We start from the raw sequence: 18,198 nt of genomic DNA, 5'->3' as shown, positions 1-18,198 counted from the left end.
TGGGCGTGGCTGCAGGTCCCGTGGCTTGTGCGCATGCGCCTCACTGTGAGGCAAGCAGAAACTTGTGCGGCCTCAAGGACCACGTCCCTGCCGGCGTCGCTCCGTGCCTGCCTGCTGCCCCAACTACTGTGTAGCAGCCACTCATCACTTGTACAGCCAGGGCACGCTCAGCGGTGGCTGGGACAGTTGGTCCCTTCCCAGTCTGGCCGAGGATAGCAGGGGCACCATCTGGTTTCTGAGCTGTGGCCACTGCGGACCAGGGTTGTCTGGGTTCTGGGCACAGAGGACGTGGTCAGGGAAGACTTGGGCTCCCCATCATCTGCTTCCTGAACTGCTGCCAATGGAAACGATTGAGATACTTGGTGGAACCTTCTGAGAGGCTGGAGTGGACGTTAGATGCCGGCCACAAGTGTGTGGCATTCCCAGAGCCCCGCTCGAGGGGCAAAGGGTTGCGAATTCCCTCTGTGGGGCCCACACGGGACCTGGGTTAATGGGCTCCGAGTGAAGGGACATTGCTGCCCGGGAGGCCCCTGTGAAAGGGTCAAGCAGGCTGCCTGTCCCAGCCTGGCCTGTGCCCCAGGGGTGACTTCCAGCCTGAGACTTTGAGGCTACTAGGCTGGGAATCACATACTCATAGAGAGAGTGTTGCTGTGAAAGGAACCTAGGGGTCATCTGAACTGGTCTTGCCCTGCACAGATGGAAAACGGAGGTCTGGAGACGTGCAGCCAACCACTCTTCAGATTTAGGACTCCCAAGGCCTGTCATCGGGCTCCCGAAAGGGCACACGAGCAAAATCCTGCCTCTAGAGACCCCTGCCACCCTGGGCAGACGGGCGTCACTTCACGTCAAAAACCTCCACTTTCCTGGAACACGGAGACCAGCGTTCTCAACCAGAGCTGGTTGAATCAGAGCGTTTCAGGCTCCGGGCGAACGGAAGGGAACTCAGACAGGAAGTGCGGTGGGGTGGGAAATAGGGAGGCCCATGGGGGGCCCCAGAGGTAGAGAGGACCCCTGGGGACAAGAGGCAGCAGCTCCATGGGGGCAGGTCTGAGTCTAGGGCGGAAGGAAGCCAGAGCAGGAACCCAGGTGCGCCCTGGAGTTCTGTCTGAGCTACGGAAACACCCCAAAGCAAGGACACCTTGTGGCCATTTTTGAACCCTTGAATCTCCGGGAGTCACCGCGATGCCTTCAAGGGTGGACAGCCCATCACGTGTCTGCAGTCCACAGTGCAGGCCCAGGCAGCGTGGGTGCGGAAAGGCGCTGAGGTCCAAGTCTAACTTATTTTAAAAAGGGGCCCCGGGCGTGTGCCACAGAAATCCCTCCCACTCTGAAGTAGTCTGTGCTCTTCGTGTGGGAGGAGGCCGTTCTGGCGGTGGGCGTGGGGCGGGAGGGAGAGCGAGACAGGCAGACACACAAACTGCCTTCAAGGTCGGTGAGCTCGCACCCGCAGCACAGGCTCCTGGCACCGACCTTGGAAGGCTTTCCAGCCCGTTCGATCCGAAGCAGCACGTTGTGGGATCGACCCGATCTGTGAGCACTTCTGTCCTTGAGATACAGCAGAATTCCATCTCACCGTCCTCGGACGTGGTCTCCTTAGTGACAGCCCTGAGTTTGCAGCCCACATTGAGTTTGTGTCATCCGTTTTACCGCGGGTTGGAGATCGGGAAAACACGGCCCGTTCTTCTGCTGCCGACTCGCACAAATCCTTCCGTCTCACTGGTTTGAAGGAAGCCTGTTTTGGAAAGCAGGAATTTGTTGATAAATATGTGCCTGTGGTTTTAAATAGTTTTGACACAGCTCCTGAAAATAGCCTAGAGCATTGCCCACACATCTGCAGAATCAGTGGCAGGAAATATACCCTAAACGCATTCCTGCAAAACCCAGGGAGGCTGAGCCCCTGACTCCCAGCTGCGTGCAGGCAGGCCCCTGGGGCCCCTGGCCCGAGAACCACAGGGAGGGCTCCGTGGCGATACCCCTCCCCCCACCCCGTGTCCTGGCTGCAGGCATGGCGGCAGCCACTCTCTCCACAGGGAGGATGCCCCTGGCATGACCGCTACTGTTCAGATCCCACTAAAATAAACATGGGGCATGGGGGGCTGAGTCAGAGCCCCTAGTTCCAGACTGAGCCCTGCTACCAGTACCTCTGCCCCAGCAGGACTCAGAGCTTGTCACCTCTGTGCCTGAGCGACATCTGACATCAGGAAACTGGGTCTCCATCGTCCCTGCCAGCACAGGTGGGCCAGTTTTACACGATGGCCACGTGCTAAACTCTCTAGCAATTTAAATGCACTGATGTTGGCAAAATAGGCCTAGATACCAAGAGCTGAGTTTTGCTCACTCACCCCTTACAGTTGGGTGCTGTCCTAGGTCCTGGTGGGTGCAAAGGGGACTCAGACACAGGCTCCTTCTCTTTCTTATTTTTAACTGTAATTTAATTATTGACACTCGTGCAGAAGTTCCCTGCTCCCCCAGCCTGCCCTTTGCTCACCTGCACCCAGTCCCCCCTCCCCTCTGGCCATCACCACATCATGGTCTGAGCCTGTGGATTGTGCATCTACGCTCCTCAGCTCATCTCTCCTGGAAGAGGTCGGTGGTGCATGGGAAGAAATAGTGATGCAAACAGCATTTACGGAACTCTGTGGAGATGCGAGGGGCTGGGCATGGGCTAGAACGGGCAGGTGTGCAGGATGCTGTGGGAGCGGTGGCTGAAGATCAAGGAGGAAGCCCCGGAGAAGGTCAGCACCTGGTAGCTCTGTGAAGGGGACGGCAAGGCAGGGCTGACTCTGAACTTCTGAAGCCTGGGGGAGCATGGCACTGGGCAGAGCCAAGTTCGGTCCAGAGCAGAGAAATGCCTCACTTCCTAAGGAGGCAGAGCCCCCTCTCTGCGCCCTGTGGTCCTCTCTGGGTCCCCGGCAGGAGCCAGGTTTAGCAGGCAGCTCCTTAGGACAAGATATGGGTCGTGTCCCCTGAGTAAGACCTGGGACAGCACACGATGTCAATAGGAGTGACAGAAAGATGAACATGCTGCTAACGGCCTTTGGGAATCCCCATAACATAACATAACCACCTCATCCTCACCCTGGGTGTCGGGGGACGGACTTGGGAGACAGCTGATGGAACAGCTGATTGTATGCTGCGGTACTCCCTGCAGAGCTTGGGCGGGGCTAAGAAGGGAGGGCTGCTCTCCCAAGGCCTTTAAGAAACTCAACCAGGGCCCTGGCTGGTGTAGCTCAGTGGATTGAGCTCAGGCTGCGAACCAGGCATCCCAGGTTCGATTCCCAGCCAGGGCACATGCCTGGGTTGCAGGCCATGGCCCCCAGCAACCGCACATTGATGTTTCTCTCTCTCTTTTTCTCCCTCCCTTCCCTCTCTAAAAATAAATAAATAAAATCTTAAAAAAAAAAAAGGAACTCGACCAGACTTCAGGATAGGGACTTTCTACCAGTGCTCCTTGCTCACTGATCCCTGGAAGGCAGTGTTGGGAGAACAAGTGGGCCCACGTGGGAGCCCTGGGTCCTTCTCTGGGGGAACAGTTACTAGAAAGGCATTTCTCGTGGTCAGCTAGCCGTGCTCCTTTCTGTGCTCCAAAGCCCCAAAGGACCACCCACTGGGAAAAAAGTGGGACCGGCCAGTGGACCAGTGCCATGTCTGTGACAGTGGCAGGGTCAGCTCTGGGTCTCTGCGGGCACCCTCCGACCCCATGTCACCCCAGCATCCTTGTGAAGTCTGGGCTGCAGCTGCCCTTCAGTGGCCGGGAAAGGTACACAGGAATGCGCTAAACATGCCATTGGGCCCTGTGCTGTGAGCCTGGGGCCCTGGTTCCACACCTGCCAGCGCAGTGGAACTCTGCACGAGCCATTGCCGAAGTGGAATCGGTGAAAAGGCACAACTCGGACGTGGAGCCCGGCAGCTGCTCTCTCCAGGACTCGGCGAACCGTGCTCAGTGCTGGCCCTCTGCTCCGAGGCGTGTGCTTCGTTGAAGGTCGGCACTTCCGGAGCCGCCGATTCCACGTCTGCACTAAGGACCCTCATCAGAGCCTGTGTGTCCCCTCTCTGCACAGGAGAGAAATGCCATCCTGCCACTGAAGGTCCCTTGGTGTCCCCACCGCAGAAAACCTCGAGGCCAGTCTCACTGGGTAGGGTGGCTCTCACAAGCAGAGATCCTTGGGAGCAGCTTTATTCCACATGGCAGAGTTTGCACAAACTCTCTAGAACAGGCAGAATGGTTTCTGTACTGGGGGGCTCTTTCGGATGCGGAGGAAATGCACAGAAATTCTGAAGGCCCGCCCTTTCAGGGCGGCCAAACTGCTTCAGCTGGCTGTTCAGTCTCCACCAGTAAATGGAAGCTGCTGGCCATCCTGCTTTTGCTGCTTCGACCCGCCCTGCCCAGCACCACCCTGAGGTGTGAAACCCAGCATTGCTTCGCTGGGACGAGCAGGTTAGCCAGCAGCCCTGTGGGCAGGACCTGGCGTGGGGAGTGGGCACGCTCTGTACTTTTCAGACCGTCTGCTGCCTGAGTGTGCGTGCAGAATGGCTGGGCCCCAGAGGAAGAACAGAGTCCTGCGCGGGAGGCTGGGAAACTCCTCGCTAGTGGGACATGCAGGCAATCTGCTTCTTGAACGTTCCCTCGCCGAGACACAGTGAAGGCCGGGTCCTCCCAGGGAAAGCCTCCGGGAACCGGAGTATCCGCATGCTGAGAATGGCCCCTTCTCTCGGGTCCCTTTCTGGAAGGGACCTCGCCACACACATCGGAGCGGAACTATGTTTCTCTGCCTCTGAATGTCTCCGGCACGTGTCTTCAGAACTGGCCTGTAACTAGGTGGACAGACAGGCAGAGAGACGCAATTTCAACCGGACACATGAACAATGGCTAGAGTCCCTGCTGGCAACAACAACTCTACCGGTTGCCTAGAAGACCTACAATGTAGGAATCGAGCTAATAAAATGACTCATCTTTTCTAATTGTGCTATAAAAGTTCACCTTTGTTATTTATTTTTAGGCAAGTCTTTACAACTCGATTCTGGAACACAGGGCACAGGCTGCGGCTCAGCCTGGGCCGCCCCGGGGGGGAGGTGTGCAGCGCTGACCGCCCGGTCCGTGCAGGCGCGGCCTCGCTCCCTTACACGCAGCAGCAGCTCCCACGAGAAAACCTTTCCGCAGGAAACTTTCCCAAAGATGTCTGAATATGTGCAAAATAAAAGCCTAACTCGTAGCTCTGGTAACTGGTCTGTGCTACGTATGCCCCACTCAAAGCTCTAAGTAAATACAAATAAATAAATAAATAAATAAATAAACCCAGGATGTGAATGCTGGATGCCACCATGAATTTGGGCTGTCGGAAAGGTTTTGTTCCCTAATCTCGGACTCCCCAGTTTGAGAAACACTCATGTTCCCAGAGGCCAACCTTCTTGCTAACGCTGGAGTTAGCACCCGCACAGCTGCCTGCAGTCCGCTCACCGGTCCTCAGGGTGGAGACCACGCTGGCAGGGGCTGCACCAGTCTGCCGTGCTCCCAGGCCGCCCCCCCACTGCCCACCTCCCAAGAAGATCCCGTGCTCTGTGCGGAAGCTGGGGGTCGGCCCCGCATGTGTAAAATGAGCATCCAAGCACACACCAGGGGCTGGCGCCCGTGTCCTGTATGACACAGTTAACTGCACAGACGCGCCCTCTTCTTGGGAGTCACGGCAGGCTCCCTAAGCTGCCCTTGGGTGGTCTGTACCCCCCTCACGTTCTATTATGAATACAGTTCTTTAGGAAAAATTCTGAAAGTTTTGCAAAACTATAAGCTTGACTGTATTTGTCCTCTTTTTATTAGAATAGGAAAAACCGAGAGTAACATAGCATCCAACTGCGGTGGTTTGGGAAGAAACAGGAGGGAGCCGGCGGGGGGTGTGGAGCTGGAGGCCGAGGGGGTGTTTCAGGGAGGAACGACCCACAGTCAGAGGCTCCCAAGAGTAAGGTGAACGCCGGGAAGGGTCTATGGTGTTTGGCAACTCAAGGTCACAAGCAAGCATTCCAGGGGTTTGGGTGAGGGGCGGGGGTAGCCCCTGAGCCCGCGCTGAATGGAGGGGTGGTCCGGGGGTCCGAGGGTGCAAGAGAGACTTCTGAAACAGTTTGGCTCTGGGAGAGAGGAGGGAAGGGAAGGGGCTGACGAGGTGCCTGCTTTGCTTTCGGGGATGTTTCGTGGTTAGCAAGCTCTGACAGGTGTAAAGCGTGACGGAAAGGATCCTAAAGAGAGATGGCATCTCGGGAGCGTCGCTGCGGAGGGAGCACAGGCAGCGGGTCTGGCCCCGCCCGGTCTGAACCGGAGAGAGCGGCGGCGCTCAGTGGGGCTGGGCCCCAGCGTCCATACCCGCGCCTCGTGGGGCTTCTCCTTCTGGGTTTCAACCTGTGCTCCCTAAGCTGCCTCAGAAGCCTGGGTTTCTGCACCAGCCACAGACACTGGGCCACTCCCTTACATGTTTTTAAATATTTTTTTATTTTTAGCAACTTAATACCTGTGCATTGGAAAAGCAAAATAACAGTTAGAAAATTATTATTAAAAAGCAGCCACTGCAGCTCACTCTTAGCTATGCCCAGGTCTGTGGACAGTTCACCTGGCACTTCTACCGACTTGCCCGAATTGAATGTTTCCCTCTGCGTTTCTTAAGGGTGGACGCCCCTGACTTATGCCCCCACCATCCCTCGCCTGATTCTTTCCCCCCAACAGGATGCTGTCCCGGTTCTTGGGTGGTGGTGGTCTTATTATTACCTGGTTGCAAACGGTGCTCCCTGACTCTGTCTCCCTTTGGGGACAGCCTGGCTCTGTCCAGCCGACAACATTTGCCTCTTGTGTCTCACTTACCTTGATCTGTGTTAGTGATGGCTCTTTCCTTCTAATATCTCACCGCCTCCAAAACTGGTCGGTGCTTTCTCTGTGCTTCCTGACCCCAACTTTCCAGTGGACGCCCCCCAGGACGTCTCCTGGGACTGGTCCCTCGCGGTGGGGAGCCCCGCCTCCTGCTGTCCCGGCTTCCTCTCCAGCTGACATGGGTTAGGACAGTCTTTGGCCCTAAAACAGCACAAGGTTCTCTCGCCCAGGGTCCAGTCACCTGGGTCTCACTGGAACTAAGATCCACTCAACCGAGCTATGACCCCCGGTCCTGAGACCTCGAGGGGCCAGCAGAGCTCCATGGGGCCGGGGAACCCTGCCTGCCCATCTGCAAGATGGTCCCCACTGCCCTCCCCCCTTCCAGTCAGCAATTCTGGCCCTCACTCCCGAGTGCTGGCTGAGCCCTGCCACCTTTCCCACCACTTCTGCAACCAGCTCACTTCGGGGGGGATCGAACACAGACCCTCCAATCGATGTCAGAGGGGCTCTATCATGACGGGGATCCTTTTTGTGAGAGCGGGTCAGAGGGAACTTGGCCACCCTACCTGCAGTGCATTCCCCTAAGAAGGGGAACCTCTTGGCTGAAGTATGTTGACATTAATGGCAAGAAAGAGCGCCCGTGTTCCCTGTGGGTCCCACTCAGGGACTGGCATCCCTCTGCAGCCACTGCAGTCACAGCACGAAGGCAGCCGCCCCGGTCCCTGACCCTGGGGAAGGGACTGTTCTGTGAACAGGCGCTTGAGAAGACCCCATAGAAAACACAGCGGAAACTCACGTGGCAGACGGAAGCACCGGCCTGCGGGCCGGCTGAGAGCTTCACTTACATAAAGCTAACGTGGGATCGATTTAGTGTTCCACTGATTTCAAGGTAAATCAGCGATTCCAGTGTTTTACCCAGTGCTGGTTCATTTAGAAGCAACGTCGCGCTGAGTCCAGTGAAAGGTGGTGACGATTTTAGTTTCTCCTGTGGATAAGGAGGGTAAGGATCAACAAAGGCCCCTATCTCAACGGGGATCCTCTTTTGATTACATTGAAAATCACGCCAGGTCTCTTCTGTTTTTAAAATTCTCCTCCCTTACTGTTGCACTTTACTATTAGACAGCAGCTACTCCCCACTCCGGCCTATTTGGTGTCTAGTTACTATGTCTCCCCTTTCACCGACCCCTGTCCTCTCTGGCACCTCCGCTGTGCTGGCCCCAGCCCGTGAGACTGGATGGTGACGGCTGGAGAGGTCCGACGGCTGTGGGGGACGGGCTGTTTGAGGGGGGGTGGCAGTTGGAGGGGCAGGGATGGCTGGAGGGGCTGGGGGCCGGAGGAGAGGTGTGTCCCTGCTCCTCCATCTCCAGGCCCCGCTGGTCCGGCCGCAGACATGCGGTCTTCACTCCCCGACGACAGTCAGGGCGGCAGAGGTGCGTGGGGGGGAGGGGGGGGCAGGCCCCTCTCAGGGCTCTCTCCACCTCTCTGCCGGCAGCCTCCTCTGTTCTCTCCTTCCGCGTGTGGAGCTTTGGCTTGGTTTTTCGTAAGTGCTCTTCCGAATATCAGTGGCCCTGCCCCTAGCGCGTAGGATGGCATCGAGAAATTCTCCTCTTCACTGGCTTCCTCTGCTCACCCTCATGCTGCCAACGCTCGGACCCCCTTTCCACCTGTTAGGCTCCTAGACGGCGCGAACACGGGAACCCGCACACGGTGGCGCAGCGAACTCCGCAAACAGCCTCGTGGAGAAAATGCGGACGTGGCGCAGTGCCGCAGCCAAACCGAGTGAGGTGGTCCCAGGGAGGGCCGCCCCTGCCTGGTCGCACAGGTGGTTCCGGCGTGGGGCAAACTCTTAGAAAATACGTTCTGATGAGTTCTCTTTGAGTATCTGCCTTCCCCTTAAAAAACCCCTAGTGACTAGTGGCGTCCTTCTCTTTCTAAGTGAGTGACAGGACTCCTCAGCCAGTCCCAGTGGAACTGGCCCTCCTTCGGGTCAGACAGTCCCAGCATCCCCTCCCGTCTGGAAGTGTCAGCTGCGAACTGAACTCGCGAGTCACGACATCAGACCCTCGTGTGGTGTGTCCGCCAATGGACTAACGCAGTCGGGTGAAGAGCTTGGATTGCGAGCTATTGATCAATAATGATGATAAATGAAAAGATCCCGCTCCACCCCGTATTTGCTTTAAAAAAAAGACTGGGTGTAGGAACATGTACGCGTGTAGTAACACTGCCTTCTTTCCTGTTTTAGGGAATGCTGTCGATTTTTTGGAGACAATGGCTTGACTTTGAAGGTGTTTTTTACCAAGGCAGCCCCCTTTGGGGTGCTCTGGACACTCACAAACTACCTGTACTTGTATGCAATAACGAAAATAAACACTACGGACGTCTCCGTGCTCTTCTGCTGCAACAAGGCTTTTGTGTTCTTGCTCTCGTGGATCGTTCTCAGGGACAGGTTCATGGGCGTGAGGGTAAGTTCCTTACTATCTGTCTCCTTCCCTCACTCGTGCCCGCCAGACCCGTCCACCGGCTTGCTCAGCTTCATGTGCGTGACCATGAGCCTAGGCTGCTGACCACCCTCCCTCCAACTGGCAGCAGCGCAGGAGCCCGGCAGAGGGCGCCTTGCCAGCCTCGCGGGCCCTCTTGCTTGCAAACCATTCTAGACGAGCATTCATTAAAGCACCTTTCATTTCAAGCATCTCAACAAGCATTCCCTAAAGTGCGAGCCAGGCGGGGACCCAGCCTGGGGTGGGGGTGTGCCCCCCGCCCTGTGTGCTTAGCCCTCGCTCTCTGCCAACACCTCCACAGGCCACACACGTGCGGCCTCGGCAGGCCCTCGGTCTGGACCATCTGCTCAGAGACAGGGTGGATGCGACACACTCGTGCTAAATCCCGCTGTGGAAGGACAGAACAAGGGGGAGTGAAATGATATCCCTTGAGTTACCTTTTGTTGGTACTGCTGAGACTTAGTCAATTCCTTTGAAATCGAATCAAATTCAGGGTAGTCCAATCTTATCACCGTTGCATGAAATATGGTAAATGCAGATCAAAGATCAGCGGAAATATAAGGGGTCTTGCCCTCAATAAAAGGACAAGGTGACATTTAGTCTTGACTGAATCCTGGTGGCTTCTGTTTGTCTCCCTCTCGTGGCCAGGAGCTGCTATTGCCCTGTCCCCACTTTGCCACAAACAAGGACAAAAAGAGGATTGGGCCAAGGCTAGTTCTCTCGTAGTTAGTGGCTCCTTCCTTCCCCTGAGCCCAGGCAGGCTGCGCACAAAGCAAAGAGCCCTTTGCACGGCAGTTTTCTTAGATCAAACAGTGCTGATTCCTAGCAAGGGACCCCCACCAGGCTGTGTTGTGTCCTTCCCTCCTGTCCTGGGAATTATGACATCACCCTGATGGTGGATTCCCGCCCACTTACCCACTCAAACAACAGCGGGGACGTGAGTCAACCGCTGGGCAGTATTTTTAGCTTGCAGTGGGGGGGATTTTGTTTTAAGGCGTAGTGTTAATTTTGGAATTAAAAACTCACTGTGCTGCCACCCAAAAAAAAGGCTTTCGGCAGATAAAGGATCTGATACATCTCCCCGAAGAATGCTGCTGCTGGGTCGTCCCAGCAATAACTCAGACAGCCTTCCCGGCTGGACACCGCAGATGGGGTGTCCCGGGGCCCGCTGCCACCAACTCTCGCGCTTTGTGACTTGATTTTGCTGCATAGAGCCAAGGGAATGCATGGAGCTTTTAGCGTGATTCTGACGTGTAAAGCAAATTGCAAATGAGACCCTGTTCCTCGGAAGAGAGGCTGTAAGGTTCCTTCTGCATGCAAGCACAAGAAGCCATAAGTGTTCTGGGGTTAAGAGAAGGAGGTGCGAAGATACTTGAGACCCTCCTGGATGCGCAGAGGGCAGCCTGGCCCATCGGATCTCTCCTTTGTTGCCAGATGTATCTAAGGGGCTTCCCCTGTGTCTGCATTGATATGGTCTAGCTATCCTGGCCGCTGGGTCAGCTGGGCCTGTGCTGGCCGCTGAATACTGATGGACGTGCAGGGTGGAAGCCTGGGCAGCAGGCCAGGCCAGAGCAAGGGTCTGAGGAGCCGGCGTGGGTGATGTGACTTGGGTCTCTAACAATCATCACGCCTCTTAGAAGGGTGTGGCCTGTCTCCTGAGAGCGGCCCACTCTAACCGTGGTGGCTTTCCCTCCTCTCGTCTTCAGGAATTCAGAAAGCGAGCAAGTCTGTGAGACACCAGCGGCTGGCCAGAGTGACTGACAGGTTCCCCTCAATGAGGCAGGTGGAGATGTTCGCCCAAGACAATGTCTACCTGGTGCGTGGGTTCCCTTAGACTTCTCTCAGACACTGGGTCAGCTGGCACCTTCCACTGAGTCATCTCCGTGGCCTGGAGGGAGCTGACACTGTCCCCGTCCTGGAGGGCTGAGCGTACAGGCTCGGGCACCCAGGCAGGAAGAGGCAGGGCATAAGGTTGGCGGAGCAGGTGGCAAAGAGGATGCGGGTCAGTAAGACAGTTATTCAGATCACAGGGGCTGCGGTTCCTGGAAAGCACGAACAGGCCCAGGCCACACGGGCAGAACAGAAAGAAGCAAATGTGTCTTCTAATGCGGGGCGAGCCCGGCTACTCATGGCCACAGAGATGGCTTTCCAAGGAGCCTGAGCTGGCCCGTGTCATCCTGTGACTGTGAGCTTACGTGTGCTTTTCACACTTCCTGGCTCTTCAGACTCAGGGATTCTGGCACAACAGCCAGGCTCCGGTCCAGAGGCAAGTCTGGGCGATTCCACACTCACGGGCTGTTGGACCTGGGGCAAGTTACTTACCGTCTCTGAGCCTTAGTGACCTCATTTCAAAATAGAGCATTAGTGCTCATCTTCCAGAGCAGCTGTGAGAATGAGATGATGCGCGCCTGGCCCAGAAAACATGTTATCTGTGTCTCAATTAGCGAGGTTAGGTGCGTCAGCCAGTTCTTGGGTTGGCAGTGACCTTGAAGGAGGCAGTTTTGTGTAGGGAAAGCAACCATGGGGTGGAGCAGTTAGGACTCTGGGGTGTGATATACGGCCCCTTTGAAAGCCGAAGCCCACCCAGCTGTGGTCAGCATCTGGATGAAGAGAGAGGTGGCTGGCCCAGCCCAGCCCAGCCCGCATCTCAGGGGGAACTGAAGATGGGATCTCCTGGCTGTTCAGTCGCTGCTCCCAACCACCCAGATCAGCTTGGGCTGTCAAACCAGGGGTCTGATGAAGGAGCGAGGAGACCAGCTGAGGTCATCCACATGGGGATCCTGGACTTTCTCCACGACCACGTTGATCTCAGTCAGGGGCCCCCCAGAATGGTGACTCCAGCCTCTGACCCTGACTCCCTTCTGTCAGGGAGGCCACCCAAGTACAGCACAGGAGGACACTGGACCTGGGGGGGTGGTGCTGGGGGAGTCCTGGGGGGCCACAGCCCAGCCCCTTTTCTAGTCTCCAGTGTAAGAGGGATACACTAGAGGACTTCCAGAGTCCCCCCAAATGCTAATATGCTTTGAGCCCATGAGAACAGTCCAGGAGACTTCTGGTCAAGATAGAGGTATAGAGAGATACATTTCGCTTCCTCACACACCACAGAAAAAATTACAACTTGATCCCAAAACACATAACACCCAGAACCATCAGAAAACCAGGCTGTGTGGAAGGCTGCCAACCGACGATTTAAAGAAGCCGCACTCACCCAGATGGGCAGGAGGAGCAGAGTCACGGAGACAGATGGAGAGGCGTGGAGACACGGTGTGGTGCGGGGAGGTGGTGGCAGTGGCAGAACGGGCCATCCCACGTTCGCGTGTGGGTGCAAATCGGGAGGGACACCTTAGGAGTAAGCAATCCCAGCCCCCGGCCAGACCGCACAGCCCAGGGTTCCGGTGCCAGGAAGAGAAATCCCCATAGGTTCTGGCTGTAAAAACCAGTTGGGGGTGGGGTGGTGGAAGAAACTACCAGATTTTCAAGAAGCTCAGCTTAAAGGGACCACATGGACTCAGAACATACGCAAACCCACCCACTCTGGGACTCACCCCCAGGGCAATAGCTAGAAGGGTGCCAGTCACATATGGGAGGTGGGTGAAGTGACTGGAAATGGGGCAAGTGCCAGGCAAACCTACAGAAGCCAGGCAGGGCACTGTCCCCTCTCTGAGCTCCCCCCCGCTCCCGCACACACACACAGAGCCACAAATCGGTGAAGTGGGTTGCCCCGCCCTGGCAGTTACCTGAGGCTCCACCCCACACACTTTACAGGGTGTCAAAGCAGCTCTACCTAATACACAGAAACACACGCAGCGAGGCTAACCAGTTGAGGAGACAAAGAAATATGGCCCAACTGCAAGAACAAAACAAACCCCGAAAAAGAACTAAACGAAATAGAGATAACCAACCTATCAGATACAGAGTTCAAAACGCTGGTGATCAGGATGCTGAAATATCTCACTGAGTACAACGACAACATAAAGGAAGAAATGAAGGCTACACTAAGTGAAATCAAGAAAAATCTACAGGGAACCATCAGCAGAGGCGAGGAAGTAAAGATTCACATCAGCAACTTAGAACGTAAGGAAGAAATAAGCATTCGACCAGAAGAGCAAGAACAAAAAAGAATTCAAAAGACAAGGATAGTATAAGGAGCCTCTGGGACATCATCAGACGCACCGGCATCGGAATCAGGGATGCCAGAAGGAGAAGGAGAAGAGTGAAAATTGAAAATTTATTTGAAAAAAATGAAGAAAACTTTCCTAATTTGGTGAAGGAAATAGACATAGAAGTCCAGGAAACACAGAGATTTCCAAACAAGTTGGACCCAAAGAGGACCCCACCAGGACACATCATAATTAAAATGCAAAAGGCTAAAGATAAAGAGAAAATCTTAAAAGCAGCAAGAGAAAAGGAGACAGTTATCTACAAAGGAGTTCCCATAAGACTCTCAGCTGATTTCCCAAAAGAAACCTTGCAGGCAAGAAGGGGCTGGAAAGAAGTATCTGAAGTCATGAAAGGCAAGGACCTACATCCAAGATTGCTCTATCCAGCAAAACTTTCATTTAGAATGGAAGGGCAGATAAAGTGCTTCCCAGATAAGGTCAAGTTAAGGGAGTTCATCATCACTAAGTCATTATTACATGAACTGTTAAAGGGATTTATTTAAGAAAAAGATCAAAACTATGAACACTAAAACGGCAACAAATTCACAACTATCAACAATTCAATCTAAAAAAACAAACTAAGCAAACAACCAAAACAGAAACAGAATCATGGACTCGGAGATCATTTGGAAGGTTATCAGCAGGGAGGGTAAAGGAAAGGATGGGGAAAAGGTGCAGGGGTTAAGTACAAATCAGTAGGTACAAAATAAACGGGGAGGTTAAGAATAGAATAGGAAATGGAGAAGCCGAAGAACTTACATGCGCTGCCCATGGACATGAACAAAGGTGGGGATTGCTAGAGGGAATTGGGGTGGGCGGGGAGCAAAGGAGGAACAATTGGGACAACTGTGAGAGCATAATCAATAAACTAATTAAAAACAAAAACTGTCCAAGAGTTGGAAGGGAAAGTGCTGGAAGAAGTACATTTGAACATTAGCCTGTTCTTTCCCTGTTTCATTTTCCAAAGCTGCCCAGATCTGAAACGTCTGTGTAGGCCGGCACACAGTCAGCAAGAGTGGGGGCCAGTTGGGGAGGTGCCCCCACTTTGACTTTGCTAAGAGCTGCCCCGCCCTCCTCACTCCCTCCCAGATGCTCAGGCTCAGACCTGGCTTCCCTTCCCCCAGAGCCTGACCTCCGAAGAGAAGCGCGGCCGTGAGGATGGGTGTGCCAGTGAGTGGCTGGGGCGCTGGGTCCCAGCCCAGGGCTGAGCAGGCAATGAGGTGGAGCCCCACACCAGGTGAGGCCGCCTGCTGGCTTGGGGTCTCCCGCGCCTGTGCTGCTTCCTCTTCTCCAGCTAACATTTCCCCAGCTGACGCAGGGGTGGCGGCTCTCACCCCTCTTGGTCCCATCCATCTGGATCCCCACGTCCTTGTTGGAGGACAGTTCAGTGGGATGCAAGGGGGTGGGAGGGGGTGCACTGGGAGGCACAGGAACGTGTGAGGAGGAGAAGCAGGGGAATTGGGGAATTTCAGTTCCCTTTATTTCTTCCTCAGACTTGGGGTCGTCCCGCTGTAGAAGAAAGGCGAGGGCCACATGGGACCACAGGTTCAGCGTGATTGTCCTTCCTGGAGAGTCCACTTCAGGGCACGAACCCGGACATGCTGCAGTGCAAAATGTACAATGCGCACTTGCTTTTTAAGGGTAGACTAGTAGCCTTTCAAGGAATGGCAGGCTGATGCCCAGAGGGTGGGTGCCCCACAGCCCGAGTGGTCGACCCTGTGGCTTTGCTGGGACCCCTCCCCGAGGCACAGGTGAGGGGGCCACCGTCTCCCAGTGCCACCTGGCAAGATGAACTCACGGGGATGGGGCTCCCCACGTGTGGACCAGAAAGCCGGTGGCCACTGCCCTCTGTATTTCTGCCCCTTCCCCCAGCTCTTCGGCACAGCGTGGCTCAGGCAAAGCTTTCAGCTGTTCATTAGCCAACAGAGGAGAGAGAGGAAGAGGCTGGGATTCTCCCTCCTAAGACTCCAGGAAAGAGTTCCCCCACCCTCGGCCCTGAGCTGGAAAGGCTCGGGTCCCTTCAGAGATGCACCAAGTCATCCGACATTCAGCACCTTCCTTCCCTCCCTGTCTCCCTCCTTGTTCCGGTTCCTTTTGTCTCTGTGGACCCCTGACCCCCTGACTCGGAGCCAGGTTGAATGGCCGCGAGCTGCACCTCTGCACGACCTGGTCTTCGGCAGCAGCACCGCCCCCACTGGCCCTCCACCGCCCGCTTCCTCACTTGCCCTTTCTTGTTCTTGGGGGGAAGCTGCTATTGACCTGCTGCTTCTTTCTCTTACTGAGGAGTGGTGCCCAGTGCACGTGGAGTTTGAGCATGAAACACACGCCACGTGTGAAGCAGGAGGATGGAACTGCTCAGCCAGAAAGAACGGCAGACAGGCGAGGGCGCGTCTCTAGGGGAGGGTGACGCCTCTCTCGGGAGCCTCCGAGTTACGGGCGGTTACGTCATTCCTACGTCATTCGTGAGAATGCGGTAGGAGGGACACGCTAGCGGTTACGTCATTCTTACGTCATTACGTGAGAATGCGGCTGGAGGGGCACGCTAGCATGAGTGTGTAACCCGGGCACTGTGTGAGACGCGCCTGTACTACCTGCACTAACCTAAGAATTTGACCTTTAAATCAAGAAGGAAACTTCAGCTCAAATCTCAGAGGACAGTGGGCACTGGCTTCCCCCGGGATTCCCACTTTCCTGTGTAGATAGATAAACGCTGACTCTGCCCTCGGGCAGGCCTGACACTTGTCCCCCTGCTCTGCTGCACACCCGCTCTGTGACTTTGGGCCAGGTCCTTAACCTCTCTGAACCTGTTTTCATGTCTGTAAAATAAAATGAAAGTGTCTACCTATTTGGAAGGTAAAGGAGAAAAGGCACAGGACACAGGTCCCAGGACCCCGAGGCCAATGTCAGCTGTTTGTGGTGGTTAGCGATGACCGAGGCCCAGTTCGAATGATCCGTGGAGGGACACAGTGTTCCATAAATCCAGGAGTGGAAATGAGTACGCACCTGTCTGCTCTGCCCACTGTCCCCACCCACCAGTGACACTGGTGGAGCCCCGTGACCCCTCAGATTAGAACTTGGGTTGCGTCTGAAGCTACCACATCTTTCCTTGGGGAGGTGCCAAAGGCTTTATCTGCTGTGCACACCCACGACTTCACTCTGCACTCGGCAGTGAGGCTCTCGCTGGTGCCCCCATTCGACCTGAGAGGTCTGTATGGCAAGTCCAGCTGAGGGGAGCCACGGGGGAGGCACCTGCTGCCGCTAAGAAAAGAAATGGCACCTCCAGGGTTGGGACGCAGTCTGTGGCCCGGACAGGCAGGTGGCACGTGCCTGACAGAAGACCCTACTGCTGGCAAGGGAACTGGGACCCACACGTGCGGCCTCACTGCGTCCTGGCTGTCGAGATGGGGAATACAGAAAAGCAAGGTCTCAGGGGGCAATGGCTGGGTGCCGTCCAGGTTCCGTCCGCCAGGCCCTGTCGTGACCAAATAACTGTCTCTGGGATGACGGCCACCTCCTTCTCGAGTTTCCCAGAATCAGGGCGCCCGGCCACCATGTGATGCTAATCGCGGCGCCCTCCTTGCTGCCAACTCTTTCTGGGTCTTCGGCTGGGCCAGACTTTGTCCCCGTTGTAGCGGGAACAAACGTGTAGACAGGGCGGGGGTGGGGCAGCCTTTGCTTGCTGTTCCCCAAGGAGGATAGAAAAGCAGGTGCCCTGTCCCCTCAGTCACTGAAGTCCCCCGACAGTCCGACTTCAAGGGCACTCAGGTGGCCCATCCGGTTCCCCGCCACCGCCCTGACCAACATCTGCTTCCTCCCGCCCAGATCGTGGCCGCCATCCTCGCCATCGCTGGCATCGTGATGATGACCTACGCGGACGGCTTCCACAGCCACTCCGTCATCGGCATAGCGCTGGTGGTGGGCTCCGCGTCCACGTCCGCCCTCTACAAGGTAAGGCGCGGCGCGGCTCCGGGAGATTCTGCGGCAAGGTCGCAGGTGCGGCGGTGGCCGGCCCAGCCCCTAGGGGCACCCAGGGCCCTGCTTGCTGGGCCCTGCTCGCTGGGCTGCGACTCCGCCTCCGCCGTGCTCACAGCTGCTGCCCACCCGGGCCAAACCTTTCAGCCTTTGGGATGACACGGGTGTTGCCCGTGCATCTTCCGAGTGAGTTAGTGAGGTTGTGTTTCGGCGAGGACTGGGGAAGGGTCAGGGACTCCGAATGGCGGCTCAGTGTTCGGGAAGGTCATTCCCCACCAGATGGGACTCGAAGCTTTCAGTATCTGGTGCAGCTTTGTCGTTTAAATGATCCTTCACGTGGCTCTGGCAGCTGCCAGTCCCCAGAACGGGTCCACATGCGTCTCCAGCAGTGTTTGCACAGCGCCACACCCCGGGGTTATAAAACATTTTGACAGAGCGTCAGAAGCCTTAGGAAAGCACGTTGTAACTGCAGGTCTAGAGGAAGTGAGTTTTTCTGCCCGCACCCTGACTATGCCCCCTCCCATCCCCCACCACCATTTCTCCCCTGCTCCCCTGGCTCCCCCCCTTCCAGGAGAATGCAAATTCTGTCCGCTCTCCAGGTGGGGAACCTGGCCTTGAGGACTCAATGAGAAATGAAGCCTTAGCTTTGAGACTTATTGGCCCTCTAGGGATCCAGAGAAAATTAAGTATTCTAGAAAGTTACAGTAAAAGGCATTTT

General features: G+C 55.7%; 1 protein-coding gene across 1 annotated transcript in view; it reads left to right on the top strand.

Moving 5' to 3' along the window:
* SLC35F3 (solute carrier family 35 member F3) overlaps positions 1 to 18,198 on the top strand; it is a 73,758-nt gene that overhangs the window by 48,508 nt on the left and 7,052 nt on the right. The window contains exons 3-4 of the mRNA XM_028531304.2: positions 9,093 to 9,312; positions 17,331 to 17,456. Coding sequence (XP_028387105.1) covers positions 9,093 to 9,312; positions 17,331 to 17,456 — 346 coding nt within the window. The remainder of the gene's footprint in view (positions 1 to 9,092; positions 9,313 to 17,330; positions 17,457 to 18,198) is intronic.

This window comes from Phyllostomus discolor, chromosome 15 (genome assembly GCF_004126475.2).
Source record: "Phyllostomus discolor isolate MPI-MPIP mPhyDis1 chromosome 15, mPhyDis1.pri.v3, whole genome shotgun sequence".
Taxonomy (NCBI): domain Eukaryota; kingdom Metazoa; phylum Chordata; class Mammalia; order Chiroptera; family Phyllostomidae; genus Phyllostomus; species Phyllostomus discolor.
This window is presented reverse-complemented; position numbering and strand designations above follow the sequence as displayed.